Source organism: Bos taurus, chromosome 14 (assembly GCF_002263795.3).
Source record: "Bos taurus isolate L1 Dominette 01449 registration number 42190680 breed Hereford chromosome 14, ARS-UCD2.0, whole genome shotgun sequence".
In the NCBI taxonomy this organism is placed as follows: Eukaryota; Metazoa; Chordata; class Mammalia; order Artiodactyla; family Bovidae; genus Bos; species Bos taurus.
Genome location: NC_037341.1, coordinates 7,939,656 through 7,956,685, shown reverse-complemented (window position 1 = coordinate 7,956,685; position 17,030 = coordinate 7,939,656). Strand labels below are relative to the sequence as shown.

General features: G+C 54.8%; 1 protein-coding gene across 5 annotated transcripts in view; it reads right to left on the bottom strand.

Moving 5' to 3' along the window:
• Positions 1–1,040: 1,040 nt before the first annotated feature.
• The window catches only part of ST3GAL1 (ST3 beta-galactoside alpha-2,3-sialyltransferase 1), a 90,849-nt gene continuing 74,859 nt past the window's right edge, over positions 1,041–17,030 (bottom strand). For 4 of the 5 annotated variants that reach the window (XM_005215316.5, XM_005215315.5, XM_010811919.4 and 1 more), the window contains 5 exons: positions 12,744–12,940; positions 11,565–11,744; positions 10,179–10,224; positions 8,122–8,241; positions 1,041–5,439 (listed from right to left, as the gene is read on the bottom strand). In XM_005215316.5, coding sequence (XP_005215373.1) covers positions 5,266–5,439; positions 8,122–8,241; positions 10,179–10,224; positions 11,565–11,744; positions 12,744–12,940 — 717 coding nt within the window. In that variant the 3' untranslated portion in view covers positions 1,041–5,265. 5 annotated transcript variants of the gene reach the window in all.

Genomic DNA, 17,030 nt, shown 5'->3' with positions numbered 1-17,030 from the left:
GTTCCTCTGTCCATGGAATTTCCCAGGCAAGAATACTGGAGTGGGTGACCATTTCCTCCACCGGGGGATCTTCCTGATCCAGGGATCAAACCCGAGTTTCCTGCATCTCTGGAATTGGCAGGCAGATTCTTTACCAGTAGCGCCACCTGGGAAGACCCGTCCCAACTTTATTCATAAGGAAATACGCACAGAGAGGTTAAGCGACTTGCTCAAGCTCACACAGCTAATACACAGGACCCCGGGCAGCCTGACTCCCGAGCGCCTGTGCTAATTTCTGCACTGTCCCGTTTCCTGAGCAGCCTTCAGGTCACCACAAACTTGTCAAGAGACTGGGGAGGTGTCACTGAAGAGAACAGGGAGCCCCAGGTCTGAGGAGGGAAGGAAGTCTTAGCTTGAACCTCACCTCTGCCTGCAATTGCCTGCTGCCATTCATCAGCCCTGCAGGGCTGTTGAGAAAGTTCAAGACCATCCCTAGGGAGGGAGTGTGCAAACTGTAAAGTGCTGTACTAACCGGGAGGTAGTAGTATTGACACCAACTTTCCATTCTGTAGTCCCGTGATGGGATTGCTGGAATTATTCTAAAACCTGGGAGATTTGTGCCAACTCTGGATTGCACATGGACCCATACATGGATGTGCCCGTCTCTTCGGGAAGGAGGGACACTAACTCTGCCCACATCAGGCTACTTCATTCAGCAAACGCTCAGTGCACTGAGCGGGCACGTGTCTCCTCCAGCCTCCTAGGATGCATTCATTCTAGACCTCAGACCCCATCTGGCAGCTCCTGAAGTGGTGCCCATTGGACAGATGAGACAGCTGAGGTTCAGAGGGCTTGGGTGACTGGCATTAGTCACACAGCAGGGAGAAGGCACAGTTGCATCTGAGCAGAGGCTAGCTCTTCAGGTCCTGAGCCTCTGGGTGCCTGGTCGGGGTGGGCACTAACCCCGGAGGTGTCTTTTAAGACTCAAAGCGTCTCTTGCATTGGAGACTTTGAGAAGCCACACCAAGACACCGCCCTTACAGAAAAACAAGACACACCCGAACGATAAAATAGCTCTCTTTTATTCATTTTGATTTGGATCGTTGGAAATATTCAACAATAAATTAAAAATAAAAAATAGAGCAGAGGCTGTGGAAAGCAGACTCTTGCCAACTTCATTCAAAAAAGCATCCAGATGAACACTCAGCTGCAAAACACGAGAGCCAGGCAAGGAGGGGCAGACAAAGAAAGCAGACTTTAAAACAACACCAACCAACCCACCAACAGGACTGCAAAGAGGGGAAAAGTGCTCGGGGAACTTTGGCTTTGACACGAACTGGGTTAAGTGTTAGCACGACGGTGCACCACGTCCATGCTACTGGGGCCCAGTGGGGACTCCTGACATAGACCCAGGTTAAAGCTGGTGTCTGGACCAGGATCTTGGGTGGGTGGGCGACGATGGCAGATTGGAAGCTGAGCAACAGGGTCAAGTTCAACATAAGTACAGATCTCTGATGGACTGGGAGGGAAACAGGGGGCTGGAGGCAGGCTTGGAGGAAATGTGTTGCTTTGGGGGAGGACTGTGTGATGCCGCCTCGCCTGGTAGCTGTTCCTCACCCTCTTCTATGCACAGGTGTCATGTACCCCCGCCACGGCCCCCCAGGGGGCTCCAAACACATTAGCCCAGACCCCACAAGAGGATGGCCAGCCGATGGCCTATGGCCAACCCTGCCACAAACCAGATGTCCTTGATGGATGCAGTGACAGCCCCCAGCTCTTTGGAGGGGTGAGAACAGTTGCCCGTCCTGATGGCACGTGGCCGGAGTCCAGCCAACTCTGGCTTCCCTGGAGAGAGCACTTCCGACCACAAGCACGTGAGGGAGGGCGAGCTGTTTTGTCTTCCACTTTTTCTTTGGGTTCAGGCTGCCTTGAAGGAAACAGCTGAAGCAAACATCACAGTGCTCAGCGCTCTCTGAGACTCCATTCTGCCTGGACCCAGAGGCCCAGTTTGCATCGAGGTAGCTTTGTCCCCTTTCCCTGGCCCTTCTGGCCACAGCCGAGCCTTGGGGGGGTGGTCTCCCCTGAACCTGCCCCCCATCTCCCACCCACTATAGGAATCACCTGACCACCCCTCGTTGCCTGGCTTCTCCCTTTTATGTCCTATTTCCTTAGATCTGGCTTCTCCCACTAATCCAGCCTAGGTGATTTTCTGGACAATACCTGATGAAGCTGGGGTTTCCAAACGCATCCGCTTAAGAACTTTCTTCTCTGCCCCAGATCACTACCCTCCCGCCCTCCTTTCTTCTCCTTCCCATGGGTGAGGCCAGGGGTTCCAGGTGTAGATTTTGCTCCAGCACCAGAGAGCAGCTTCCTGGTTCCCTGGGGGAGCCAGAAGGCTAGGGTGTTGCTGACATCTTTCTCCCTCATTAGCCTGGCCTCTTTAGCTTCAGGCTCAGCACTGACTGCTGCAACAGGAATGCCTCTAACGCTTGCCTGGGGCTAGTCTCCAAGGAGCTCTGTCTGCGGAATGGGCAGAGCCCTGGGCTGGTATGCTGGGCCTCAGGGACAGCCTCCTCTTGTGGGTGCTTCTCACCCTCTGGCTGGTGGCCAAACCCCCGTGGAAACAGTCTTGTCCAGGTCTCGGCCACCCTTACCCCAGGTATGGGCCCCGCTGGTTTAAGGCAATGGTGTGTTAATCCTGGCCACAGTGGCTGGCTGGATTTGCTTAGGTGGCCATTGGTAAGCCCAGGAACAGACACAAAGCCGTGTCTGCCCCAGCTGTGGGAAAAATGTGATGCTATCTCCTCCACTGGAAGAAGAGCGTGAGAAGGCAGAGGTCACAGCTTGCCTCGGGCCCCCGTGGTGGCCTGAGAACGAAGCCGGGTGGTGAGAGGCTTGTAGTCAGAAGCTTACACCGACTACAGTTCTCGGAGGGGCTGGGGCAGCCCACCTCTAGGTGGTCTAATAGGGACCCAATAACATCCTCTTTTAGCTCGAAATCTATTTCACAGCTGGTTCACTTGTGCAGTCACTTCCCTTCTCTGGCCTTGCTTTGCTCATCTGCAAATGGGGACCCAAGGACTGAAAGGCCTGTCACGATGAACAGCCTGGTGGCGGGGAGAGAGAGGGTGGAGACCAGGTGGCAGTGAGTCAGCCACACACGTGGCAGTGAGTCAGCCACACACCCGGCAGAGTTCCTCACGCCAAGGACTGCCGTGACCTCTAGCCTCTGAGGATTTATGCTGGGAATCATGACCTCACAGCAATTGACAAGCATTTGTCAGTCAAAAGGGTCTTTGGTTTTGGAGGATTTTAATGCTCGAACAGTTTTTTTCGTTTGCTTGCTTTTTTTTTTTTAAAAAAAACAAAAACAAAAAAACCACTTTCTGGATTCTGAACCTTAGAGAATCAAAGAAAAACTGGACCCTCTCCCCAGGCAAACACTCAGGGGAAGAACCAGCAGGGTGTGTGACTTCTAGGGACACTTGTAAATGACCTATACCCACTGTGGACACTCCCCATTGGCAGAGGGAGACACGGAGGCGGGGGGCAGGGCTTGCCAGAGGGCTGCAGGGCGCGGTGGGGCGGGACCCCCTGGCCTCTGAGAGTAGCATCCTTCATCCTCTTCCAGGCCACGGTCACACCTTCTCAAGGCACCCGTGGCCCTTCAGGGAATGCCCGCGACAGCAAGAAATTTCTCTTTTTTTGATTAAATGTCAGTGCGTGCATGCTAAGTCGCTCAGTCATGTCCGACTCTTTGTGACCCTATGGACTGTAGCCCACCAGGCTCCTCTGTCCATGGGGATTCTCTAGGCAAGAAGACTGGAGTGGGTTGCCATTTCCTCCTCCAGGGGAATCTTTCCAACCCAGGGATCAAATCCGCATCTCTTACGTCTCCTTCATTTGCAGGAGGGTTCTTTACCACAAGTGCCACCTGGAACTATGAGTCTATTCCCACCCAGCCCCAAGACAGTGCCGCTTGATTTGGAGATTCTTAGCTGAGACTGAATCTAAGCCCACAGTGAGGAAGAAGAAAGTGGGGATGGAAGAGAAGGAGATACATAGCATCCGGCAAACCTATCAACCCGACATTCCAGGGTCTGCCCACCAGCAAGCCCTCAAGCCCTAAACACCCCAGTACCCCACGTCTGAAGACTTTTACAAAACTGGCTCTGAGTGCCCACACGGCAGCTGCCTGCCGAAGCGAGCGTAACCGAGCCACAAAGTGCAGACGATGTCAGTTGAATTTAAAAGACAAAACAATAAATAATCAGGAAGGCTGACGAGGAAGAAAGAGCAGCTGGGACGTGAAGGATGAGGTATGACTTCTCCCCTCTGACGGTCACGTTTCTAGGATGTCCTCACACAGGTGGCCAGGGGGGATCTGACCCTGGTGGCAACCGCTGGCTGATGCCCCCTCTCCACCACAAAGCTCTGGAAGGTTACGGGCACCAAATCCAATAGTCTGTGAAAATGAGAATGTATGGTCCACGGCTGACGGGCCTCTGGATGGAGCCTAGTTCCAACTGAGCTTTCTTGCAGCTCAGACTCTGGCTCCGGAAACTAGAACACTCTCCCCAGCTACAGACCAAGGGGAGTGCACTGCTGGGGTCCCCTTCCCCAAGCTGGGGCTCTTGCCACATTTCAGTCAATGCATGCGTTTCTCCCCCCAGTACCAAGGCACGTGGAAGCACTTAGACCCATGCTCAGCTGTCATGGTAACCACAGAGATCAATTACTCGAGGAAACGTCAGCTTGGGAAGAAGACATCTCCTGGGCATTTAGGGTCCTGAAGACCTTCAGGGCGGGGACCCCTCATGGCCACAGTTTAATGATCTTTGGGCAGAAAGGGGAGGTGGGGTGGCTCTCCTGGAGGTCATCTTCACCCAGAAACTTCCGAGCAAGAATCAGAGTGTTGGCCCCGGACCCCTCGGCAGCGTAGTCTCTGTGCTTCCCCCCGGGAGACCATCCTCTCGTCTAGAACATGGGACTCCTAGGATGGGGCCTCTCCAGAGTCTCCCCGCCTCCCCCAGTCCAGAACAGCAGCGAGGCGGGGGTTCTCCCCTCCCGAGACTGGTTCTAAGACTTGCTCTGCAGCCCTGGCAGGGGTCGGTGACCTTGCTGAGTAGATGCTGCCAAATGTTGGGGTGCAAGAGGCTGCGAGGGGCACCTGGGCACACCCCTGAGGCTGGTCCTGGAAGTTCCTGGAGAAGAACAGCTCCGGTGAGAAGCTGGGGCTGGATGCGGAGTCGCATGTGGGGCACCTGTCCTCAGGCCTTCGCAGCGTCATCTTCCCTTGAAGATCCGGATTTTGTTGATGGACGCCAAGGTGGCCGTCACGTTGGACTCGAAGTCCCCATCGTGTACCCCAGTCTTCCGAAAAGCCCCCGCCGATGGGTTGTTTTCCCAGTAGTGGTGCCAGTTCCCTTTGCTGTCCGCCCCGAAGCCATACAAGTCCACCTGCCAAAGGCAAAGCAAAGGTGAGGACTGGCCAGTGGGGGAAACAGCTTCCAGGAGCACAACTCCCGGGAGCCTGGGGTAGCAAAGGCAAGCTGAGTAAAAGTCAAGTCCAAGGCCAGCAGGCATCACGGAAGCCTACTGCTTGTCTGTGCCTGCAGGGTCCACCTCCGCGGAGGTACAACCTCTTCTCCAAGGACTGAAGAGCAGAACTTCAAAGTCCAGCAGTGCGCCCCAGGCCCCAGTTCTGCCTCCTGCTGGTATAATCCGTGAATGCCAAACCACTTCTTGGAGCCTCACTTTCCTCATCTGGGAAGTGGGGCCAAGAGTGATGCCCATGGAGAGGGCGGTGTGATCCACCAAGAAAAGGTACTGATCCTTTTCTTCCCCTAGGCTAATATTCATCTGGTCCAGGGGTCCTCACTGTCTGGGGGCGGGGGGCAGGCTTCTTACATGAGACACGCATTTCCTGAGCCTTTATTCTGTGTCAAGTGTGCATTAAACCCGTCAGAGTTCAGGGGGATGCTAGAGAAATTAGGGATGAGGGAGTTAGGTCTCAGCCCTCGGAGCTTCTTCTTTTTTTAATCAATATATAATCATATCTTTATCAACATGCCCTTGCCAGGATGAGTACTGTGTTAGGGGAAAAAAATTGTCTACTTAGACAAAAATACATATTTTTGGTTATATGATTCCAGGATATTTTCTCTTTCTCTAGCTTCTATGATATCACCATTTAATAAATTTAAACTAGGGTAAAAGACAAAATATATGAGAAAATTTTACTTGCACATTATGCAACTTAAATCCTAACTTTTCTTTCCTCAAAACTCCCCATAAAAGTATTTTTAATTAATGTGCTTCTTGGAGAAACAAGTGTTAACACAAAATAATATATTTCATGATCAAATAAGGTAGAAAGTTTAATAGATGGTTATTTGTTTGCTTTTGTTCTGTTCGGAGATCAGCACACTTATCCTGTAGAAGGTCAAATATTAAGTACTTTTTCATATCCTATCTTTTAGAAACAAATCACAGTCCTGCCCATATTCAAGAGGAGGTGATGACAAAAAGGTGTGAGTAACAGTCGCCTTGAGCTGCTAACTTATGACAGCCACCAACTGAGCCCTCAAGAGGGGCTGATGCCAGGGCTTCCCCACAGTCCCCCACCTCTGCCTCCCCGCACTGAGGAGGGTGAGGTGACCGGAGGGGGCAGAGAGCTTGGCCGACAAGGTGACCTTCGAACTGGGTCTTGGAAAATGAGTAGAAGATGCCCAGGAAGGGTCTGGCATGCTAAGTCAGTCACGTCCGACTCTGTGATCCTACGGATCCTAGGCCCCCAGGCTTCTTTGTCCATAGGAGTGTCCAGGCAAGAATCCTGGAGTGGGTTGCCACACCCTCCTCCGGGGAATCTTCCCAACCCAGGGATTGAACCCATGTCTCTTACCTCTCCTTCATCGGCAGGTGGGTTCTTTAACACTAGCCTCACCCGGGAAGCCCAAGGGGCTGGGGAAGAGGCTTTCAGGGAGAGGAGCAGCCATGTGGGGTGCAACGTGGCAGACAGATTCCAGGGCGGGCGCCCGCCAGACCAGGAGACAGCTCTGTGCTGACTGCAGACTTTTTAGGAAATGCCAGCACGGACACAGCCACCCCAGGGCAGGAGGGAAGGGCACTCCTGAGGCAGAAGCCCACGGTCTCTGTGAGCAGCAGACAGGAGGTGGGGGCAGCAGGGGGAGTCAAGAGGCAGATATGGTTTCTGGTGGGGACACCCAGGTTTCTGGCTGAAGGATGGGGGCAGATGGTGGCAGAGCGCATGAGTTAGAGATGGCAGGTGGGCTTTGCTGCTCCCTCAATTCCTACCTGCGATTTCCGCTAGAGAGCCTTGCAGCGGGCAAGGACCGACCGTAGGTGAGAAGAAGGGACACGGAGGGTCCTGCCTGAACCAGGGCCAGGGAGGAAGTTAGCGCGGAGGGACTGTGGTCCCCCTCCTGTTTCACTGCCCACAGGCAGTGAGCACCCCAGATCGCCCATGGAAACATGGGCACAGCCTGGCAGAAGGTGAGGAGAGTCCATGATGGGGAAAGGCTGCTGTTGCTAAGTCGTGTCAGTCGTGTCCGACTCTGTGTGACCCCATAGACGGCAGCGCACCAGGCTCCCCCATCCCTGGGATTCTCCAGGCAAGAACACTGGAGAGGGGTGCCGTTGCCTTCTCCGGATGGGGAAAGGCATGCTTTACAAAATCACTGGTTCTCAATCTTGGTGAGCAGAGGAAGCCCTGGGTGCCTGGGGGAACCCTTGGGTCCCTGGTCCCCACTGCCAGCAGTTCTGGTGGAAGTGGGCTGGGCTGTGGCCTGGGGGCTAGAATTTAGCTGCACAGATGATTCTAACAAGCAAACGAGATGGAAACTGAAGCCCCAGACAGCTTCCCCGTTACAATCTGCTCCCTTATTTGGCCCCCAGGTCTGAGCTACCTGCTGGGCCTGGCCCTGCCCAGGGCAGCTCCCACACCAGGAGAACAAGACTCCTTCCTGGAAGGTCCTATGGAGGAGGCACTGCAAGCCCCACAGTGGAGACAGGACCTGAGCTCCCAGAAGAGGCCTGGGGGTGGGGATGGAGGTCCTGACCGCAGGGGCTCTCGCGGGCCCCTGGGGAACACGAGGCAGTGGGGGATGGGGTGTGTCCTACCTCATCACAGACGTGCAGTGAGAAGATAACGGACAGGATGCCGGTGGACGGGTACCGCCCGTGGCCCTGCAGCCAGCTGTCGAAGACGTACTTGATGAAGGCCGGGTGGTAAATCAGGATCTGCGGAGGGAAGAATGCGGCCCAGGGTGAGGGGCGGGGGGAGGGCCAGGCAGGCATCAGGTGCCGCACGCCCTTGTGTCCACGTGGGACACGGCGGTGCCCGGAGCTCATATCCCTACACGCGGGGTTGGGAGGGGTACGATCTAGTGGACAATACGGACCCTAACCTAAATCACGAAAGGCTGGGCTGGATGAAGCACAAGCTGGAATCAAGATTGCAGGGAAAAATATCGATAACCTCAGATACACAGAAGACACCCCCCTTATGGCAGAAAGCAAAGAAGAACTAAAGAGCCTCTTGATGAGGGTGAAAGAGGAGAGTGAAAAAGCTGGCTTAAAACTCAACATTCAAAAAACCAAGATCATGGCATCCGGTCCCATCACTTCATGGCCAAAAGATGGGGAAACAATGGAAACAATGACAGACTTTATTTTGGGGGGTTCCAAAGTCACTGCAGACGGTGACTTCAGGCATGAAAGTAAAAGACACTTACTCCTTGGAAGAAAAGCTATGACAAACCTAGACCACATTTTATAAAGCAGAGACTTACTTTGCCAACAAAGGTCTGTATAGTCAAAGCTATGTTTTTTCCAGTAGTCATGTACGGGTGTAAGAGTTGGACCATAAAGAAAGCTGAGCACCAAAGAATTGATGCTTTTGAACTCGAACTGTGTTGGAGAAGACTCTTGAGAGTCCCTTGGACTGCAAAGAGATCAAACCAGTCCATCCTAGAGGAAATTAGTCCTGAATATTCATTGGAATGACTGATGCTGAAGCTGAAGCTCCAATACTTTGGCCACTTGAAGCAAATAACTGACTCACTGGAAAAGACCCTGATGCTGGGAAAGATTGAAGGCAGGAGGAGAAGGTGATGACAGAGGATGAGAGGGTTGGATGGCATCACCAACTCAATAGACATGAGTTTGAGCAAGCTTGGGGAGTTGGTGATGGACAGGGAAGCCTGGTGTGCTACAGTCCATGGGGGTTGCAAAGAGTCAGACACGACTGAGTGACTGAGCTGAACTGAACTGAATCTAAATCACGGATACACAGAGCATGCTGGAATAGAGGATGACCACAGAGAGAAATAAAGCAGAGAAAGATGAGGAAGGAAGGGGTGAGAAGGCGGCATCTGAACTACAGTCAAGGAGGCCAGGAGCAGGACATGAGGCTGCAGGAGAAGGCCCCAAGGGAGCAGCATGAGCTGGGGACAGGACACGCCTGGCACCCTGCAGGAAGACACCGAGCCACCCGTCCGGCCTGACATGGGCCTGAATGACCTTAAGCCCCTAAAATGACCTCCCATGCCAGCTGTCCCTCTCCTCGTGTCATAGGTGGGGAAATCGAGGCTCAGAGACACTAAGTAACATGCTCAATGTCACACAGCCACCCCTGGGAGGACATCAGCACACAGCATCGGTGAACAAGCTGTGTGTCTCTGGGCAAGTTACCTGGCCTCTCTGAACCTGATCTCTTCATCTCCATGCAACACTTCACTTCCACCATCCCTCTGCCCTTTGCCCACGTCTTACCCAACCCCACACCAGGTCCTACTGGGGAACATGGCGATATAGAGAGACAGGAGGTGAGGACTGGCTTTGAGATGCTCACACCATGGGGGCAGTGGCTCTCAAATAGCATCCGCATCCTTGGGGGGCTTGTAAAAACCCAGAGCTTCTGATTCAGCAGATCTGGGGCGGCCCAAGGATCTGCACTGGTGACAAGGGCTGGTCCAGGGTCCAGGTTTAGGGAAACTTTCCAGGGTTCGTCTCTCCACTCTCTAAGTGGGGGCCCACCCACTGCCGCCAACCCTGGGGGCCCCGGACTCTCTGCAGCCAGATGCGGGCAGGGCGGGGAGATGGCTCTCTCTGTCATCAGGCGGAGCCTTGAAAGCGAGGCTGAACTCAGAGGGCAAGGCACCTGCGCCTTGACTCACCTTATTCTTTTTCACTTTGATCTTGGCGGGGACAGGAACGTAGGTACTGCAGGAGGAAAAGACAGCTGGTTAGCACAGGAGAGGGCCGGCTGCCTGGGCATCGGCTGGGGCGGGGAGGGCTGGAGACGCAGCTGGACCACGGGGAGAGGCAGGTGGGCCACGGGGAGACACAGGCAGGCCATCGGGAGAGGCAGGCGGACCACGGGGAGAGGAAGGCGGGCCACGGGGAGAGGCAGGCAGACCACGGTGAGAGGAAGGCGGACCACCGGGAGAGGCAGGCGGGCCCCGGGGGGAGGAAGGCGGGCCACGGGGAGACCCAGGCGGACCACGGTGAGAGGAAGGCGGGCCACGGGGAGAAGCACTCTTTCAGCAAGGGGCTCCACCTCCTGCAGTAGCCCATTATGGACACCAGAGGGCGATCGTGGCTAATTTGAGGACCTTCTGCGGAGGCCAAGCTGAGCCCCAGCTGATACAACCCCTCCTCTGCCCAAGCCTGCTTCCCTCACTGCCCTGCAGCCCGAATCCCTCGGATTTCCTAACCAGGCCCCAGACAAGGAGGCGCTCAGCCATCTGGGCACTAAGCCCCTTTTCTTTCAGGAAGGAATGGGACCGGGTGCGAGCCTGGCTCTGTGTAGAGGCCAAGCCTCCAGGTCTCCCTGGAGGACAGAGGTCATGAAGGACTAGTGTGAGCTCAGCGAGATGCGTGCCAAGCGGCCGGAACAAATCAGATGTGAACTAACTCGCCAATGCTCCAGGCAGGACTGGGGACTCACACCAGAGCCTACATGCTCCTCACCCAGTCTCCCTAGCCGTCCCTCAGCCCGGCTGGGGCTGCTTTGAGTGTGAGAGGCAGGTGTGGGGGGGTGCTGTCATAATTGGGGAGCAGCACAGAGATGAGAAAGTTCAGCAGGGTCCACCTCCTGGGGGACTCGCAGGGCATTTGGGGAAGCAAGGGCAACCCACTCCAGTCTTCTTGCCTGGAGAATCCCCTGGACAGAGGAGCTTGGCAGGCTACAGTCCATGGGGTCGCCAAGAGTCAGACACGACTGAGCAACTAACACTTTCACTTTTCACTTTGGGGAAGCAAACCTGGGAGGTCTATTGTGTTGTGGCGTGGGGAGTCATGAGCAGGAGGAAGGCCAGAGCTCGGGGTCATCGGGTGATGGGAGGATGGGTACCAGGAAGAGCCGGAGGCAGCCTGGGGGCGGGGCTCTGCTGTCTAGGAGGAGGCCTGGGGAGGCGAGGTGCGCCAGCAGGACAGCATGAGTGTGGCTGTAGTGGGTGGAACAGCACGGCAGGGGGCTCAGAGGCCCTCACTCAGCAAGGAGGAGAAGTGACCCCCCCGGCAGTGACCCCCCGCCATGCAGACTCCTCAAGGGGACTTACTGGGAGATGGTGCCCTTGGTGGTGGCGCTGATCACCCACTCCAGGTCGACAGTCTTGAAGGGGACCAGGACCATGCTGACGTTCTCTGCCAGCTCCCTGAAGCTCTCGGGGTACACGAGGTGGTGGGTAGTCTTCCTCCCGACGTCGGCCTCAAACCCTGCAGTGGGGGCCTTGTTCATCCTGGGAGGGGGAGGGAGAGACAACAGGCATCATGTCAGCATCAAAGCTGACTTGGAGGGTCAGCTTTAGCTCAGAGAGGCTGTGCTGTGTCCCCTTCGCTGGGCCCCAACTTCCTCATTTGTAAAATGGGCACAGGGAGGGCACAGGTCAGATGCATTAGCAACTTTTTTCTCATTTATGATCTCAGGTGAGCCTAACCATCCCCATCACCAACAGCTGACTCTGTCCCGGTGCAGTGATGTAGCCCGTTGACCTTTAACGATAACTCGTATATGTATTTTATAGTCCTATTTTTACGGCCAAACTAATCTGAGCATAAAGAATTTATCCCAGAACACAAGAGCTACCCTGTGGCGGCCTTGAACTCAGGGCCTGTCGACCTTAAATCTGACTCTTTCCCCCTCACCAGAGACATTCCCACTGGACACCAGTACACTGAGGCTCCCCGAGGCCAGGTGAGTGGTCTAAAGACATAAAGTCGGAGTCCACATACATGGGGGACAGTTCTAGAAGGGGTCTGGGGATGGCTGCCTGAGTTTCTCATGCTGGGCACTGGTGCCCAGGGTCTGGTCCCTGGTGTGGGGGTGACGAGAAACCCAGGAGAGAGGGTGGCATCTTCCTGGAACATTCATTTTACTTGAAGACAGGGAAACCTATTATTGCATTAGAAGTATAAGTTATATTATGCCCTAGATGGCCAAGCAGGGACGGACTGCAAAGATGAAACAAGAATCTTGTTAGTCTTGTCCTCCAGCCAGGCCGCTCCAGGCCGAGTTCCCACCCACTGGGTGCTTCTCTGCCCAGTTTCCTCTCTGGGTTCAGAGAGCCCTTACTGATTCATCCCCATCCTGCAACGCACATGGGGAAACTGAGGCCCTGGGGAAGTCTGGGCTCCTGGACTGGAGTCCTGACCTCCTGACCCCAAGCCATGACACCCTCTGCAGCTCAGGGGCCCAGGTGGGGGTGGCAGGGTGGGCAGGGGGCGAGGGCCTTACCCACCTGAGCACAAAGTCGTGACTGTCTATCTGAGGCCCGTACCAGGACTCCCTCAGGTTGCCCGAGTTGCCCACGACGGCGCAGCGCCGGCAGCCCACCGAGCCCTTCTCCAGCAGGGGGTCCACGTCCCCAGGCACCACCTGGAACAGCTCCTTGATGGTGTCGTTCAGGTTATTAGGCTGCTTCTCCCGCTGGAGCCTCTGTGGGCAGAGGACACGGGACGCAAGTCAGCCGGGCTGGACCCCGAGCTCCTCGGGTCTGGTGACCTGGCTCCTCCCAAGGGACCTGGAGACAGAGCTCCTCCCCCACAGGAGCCACTCGGGGAGACAGGAAGGCTAGGGATCATTCATTCAGTCTACAAATGCTTCCTGAGAACCTGCTATGCTTGGTGGGTAAAGAATGTGCCTGCGATGCAGCAGACCCAGGTTTGATCCCTGGGTTGGAAAGATCCCCTGGAGAAGGGCATGGCAACCCGCACCAGCAGTCTTGCCGGGAGAATCCCAAGGACAGAGGCTACAGTCCACAGAGTCACAAAGAGTCGGATACAACTGAGTGACTGACACTTTCACTTTCATGAACGTGGTGTAGCTCTGGCCTCTTGAGACCGGGTGGTATGAGTGAGGCACATGGAAGAAAGGCCAGGCGACCCTCCACGCCGGCCTCCCCTGCCTTGGCTCAGCTCCCCATCCTACCGCTCGGCAGCCTCAGCCCAGGACCACTGGCGTCTGTCCAGACCTAAGAATCAGCACTTCGCCGGATGCATCAAGGAGTCCATTGTCTGCTTAACAAATTATTTTCACGTCCACACCCAAGGTCAACTACCCTGGGAACTCCCTGACCCCCAGGCGTGGGCAAACACTGGGTTTATCCTGAGGGCAACCAGCCACCTGGTTGGCCCAGGGTTAAGGAGTTTCCCTGACTTCCCAGATAGCTCAGTGGTGAACAATCTGCCCACCAATGCAGGAGACACGGGTTAGGTCCCTGACCCAGGAAGATCCCCTGGAGGAGGAAATGGCAACCCACTCCAGCAGTCTTGCCGGGAGAATCCCATGGACAGAGGAGCCTGGAGGGCTGCAGTCCAAGGGGTCAGACACAACCGAGCACCAGCACTGGGAGCGGGACCCTCAGGGACGACAGTGGGGTGAGGGGTTGCCGTAGTGAGGCCCCCTCTGCCTACCCATGTCTGCCCACTGCCTCTGGGGGAGCTTGGCCACACTGCACGGTGACCACACGCTGACACAGACCACTCGCCCACTCAGAGTGAAACCTGGAGCGATCTCCTAAGAAGCATCGTATCTCCTGCATCACCAGGCCACAGTGCTGTCAATTCAACACAAGGAAGGAGGGTCTGAGTCCGCTGAGCATGTGTCCCGAATCCAAAGGGGAATTTGAAGCCAGGCTTTTATAAGCCCACCTTAACGTCTCTCCCCCAACACCACCCCTGTCTCAGAGCCCTGGAACCTCGACCTATGGAAAGCCCAGTCCCTGGGGCTGGGTAGGGGGACGTGGCTGTGGGGTGAGTCCCACCTGTCTCACCAGCCTCAAAGACAGGGGAGGGGCTGCGGGAGAGAAAGGTGAGGTTAGCTGTTGCTCTGGCCACTGTCTAGGAGATCAGTGACCGGGGGAACGTGTGGGGAGGTCCCCGGGCGCCTGGTCCCCACCTGGCACGGGAGGAGCCAGCATCCACAACAGGAGGCAGAGCAGGAGACCCAGATGGTCCCACGGGTAAGGCCACATAGCATCTCCTCTAGCCTAAGCCACGGCACATGCCTGGGGAGCCGCGGGCAATGATATCAGGACCACAGGCACTCGCCTACTGTAAACATCACACAGGATGGTAATCATGAAAGAAAAAGGGAAACTAACAAATGCTGGTGAGGACCTGGAGGATCCGGAGCCCTCGTGCCTTGCTGGGGGAACGTAAAATAGTGCAGCCGCGGTGGCAAACTGCTTGGCGGTCTCTCAGAGGTTCCATTGCTAAGTATTAAAAAGAACTGATCAGGGACCTCCCTAGGGGTTAGGACTCGGCGCTTGCACTGCTGAGGGTCTAGGTTCAATCCCTGGTCAGGGAATTTAAGGTCCGACAAGCCGTGACCAAGAAAAGGAGAAAGAAACCTGAAATCGGGGTCCTGAACAAGTTCACTTGTGTTCAGAGCAGCGTTGCTCACAATAGACAAAAGGTGAAACAACCCAAGGGCTCACTGACAGGTGAATGAACAAAGCAAATGTGGAGCATCCATGCAATGGACACCACTCAGTTATTAGAAAGAGAAAAGGGACATTTCCATGTATAGTGCCAAAGGGCGAATTTTGAAAACACATACACTAAGTGTTATTTCTCTGACTTACTTGCCAGACACAGAAGGACATACTTGTACGATTCCACTTACAGGAGATACTAAGTCACCAGATTCATCAAGACAGAAAGTAGAATGGTGGTTGCCTGGGGGATGAGAGGGACGGTAGGGGTCGTTATTATTTGATGGGTATGGGGTTTCTCTGGGGGTGTTGAAAGTGCCAGGTATGGGTAGTGGTGACAGTTACCCAACATCATGAATGCATTTACTGTCACTGAATTGCACACTTATAAAGAGCTAGGATGATACATACGTGCATGGTGATGGTTTAGTCACTCAGTCGTGTCCGACTCTTTGTGATCCCACGGACTGTAGCCCACCAGGCTTCTCTGTCCATGGGATTCTCCAGGCAAGAATACTGGAGTGGGTTGCCATGCCCTCCTCCAGGGGATCTTCCTGACCCAAGGATCAAACCCACGTCTCTTGAGTCTCCTCCATTGGCAGGTGGATTCTTTACCACTGCCCATCTGGGGAGCCCATGTGATGCCTATTCTATCACAAGACCAAAAGCACATCCAGATTAAACACGTGCTCCTACAGCACCTCCTGGGGCAGCTCCAGGCTCCTGAATACACGGTCACCTGGGGATCTCGCTAACATGCAAGATCTGGGTGCCAGATTCGGCGCTTCTTACAGGCTCTCAGGCGATGCTGCTGCTGGTAAAGTGGGGACCACACACTGACAACCCCTGAGATTGAAGACCACAGCCACGCTCCCCATCAGGAACCTCCTCTGAGGACACCCACCCAGGAAGGGCCCAGACATCATGAGGAGGCACCCAAGACCAGAGAGAGTCCTCGGGGAGCATGACGCTGCATGCTGGGTTAAGGAGCCACGTGGCACTCTTTAATCCAGAGCTCAGCAGTAGTTACTGAGCACCTCCTACGTGACACATGCCTGCTTTGTCTCAAGGGACCCAGTGTTTGAAGGCTCAGAGCTAGCAGGATACCCGTGTTGGGAGGAAAGCCTTTTGTTGTCCCATTCGCCTATTACCGACTCACTCCTTGATTCATTTTAAAAAGCTGTTGTTCAGTCACTCAGTCGTGTCCAACTGTTTGTGACCCCATGGACTGCAGCACGCCAGGCTTCCCTGTCCTTCCCCATCTCCCAGAGCCTGCTCAAGCTCATGTCTATTAAGTCAGTGATGCCATCCAACCATCTCATCCTCTATCGCCCCCTTCTCCTCCTGTCCTCAATCTTTCCCAGCATTAGGGTCTTTTTCAATGAGTTGGCTCTTCTCATCAGGTGGCCAAACTATTGGAGTTTCAGCATCAGTCCTTCCAAGGAATGATCAGGGTTGATTTCCTTTAGAATTGACTGTTTTTAAAGAGTAAGTTTATTTGAAAAGGCAATCTCATATCTCTGCCACACGTGAAAGCAAGAGTTACTTGGCAGAAGTAAAAAAGTAATTATCCAATACGATGAAAACAAAATCACCTTATTCACTTCCACCTCCATCCTGTTGCTTGCCCCGGGCAAGCCGCCCTGTCTTCGCTATTAATAGAACTGAGACGGGCAGGTGTTAAAAGGCTCATCACGAAACAAGGAGGCACATGTAACCCTTGCAACTTCAAAGATGGAAAGAGAATTAAAGCAGGGATGACTTCCTCCAACCCGTGCCTGACACCATGCTCTTAAAGGCCCCGCCCCCGTATCACCAGGAATCACGCCCCGGGCCCCCAGCTCACACTCCAGGAATCTTGGCTCTGTTCCCGACCTTCATTGGCAGGAGAGAAGACTGAGGTCCAGAGATGGAAAGATCCAGGCCACTGGGGGAGGGCAGAGCGGGCAGAACCGGGGACAGCGGGCCGGGATCTAGCTGTGTTTCTGGGGATGAGCACCCTAAAGCGTCCCCTCACTGGCTTGGGGAGCTGAGGCCGGTCACACCCTGCTGCGTCCCTGTCCTCCCTGGGAAAGGACCTCCTGATTCTCT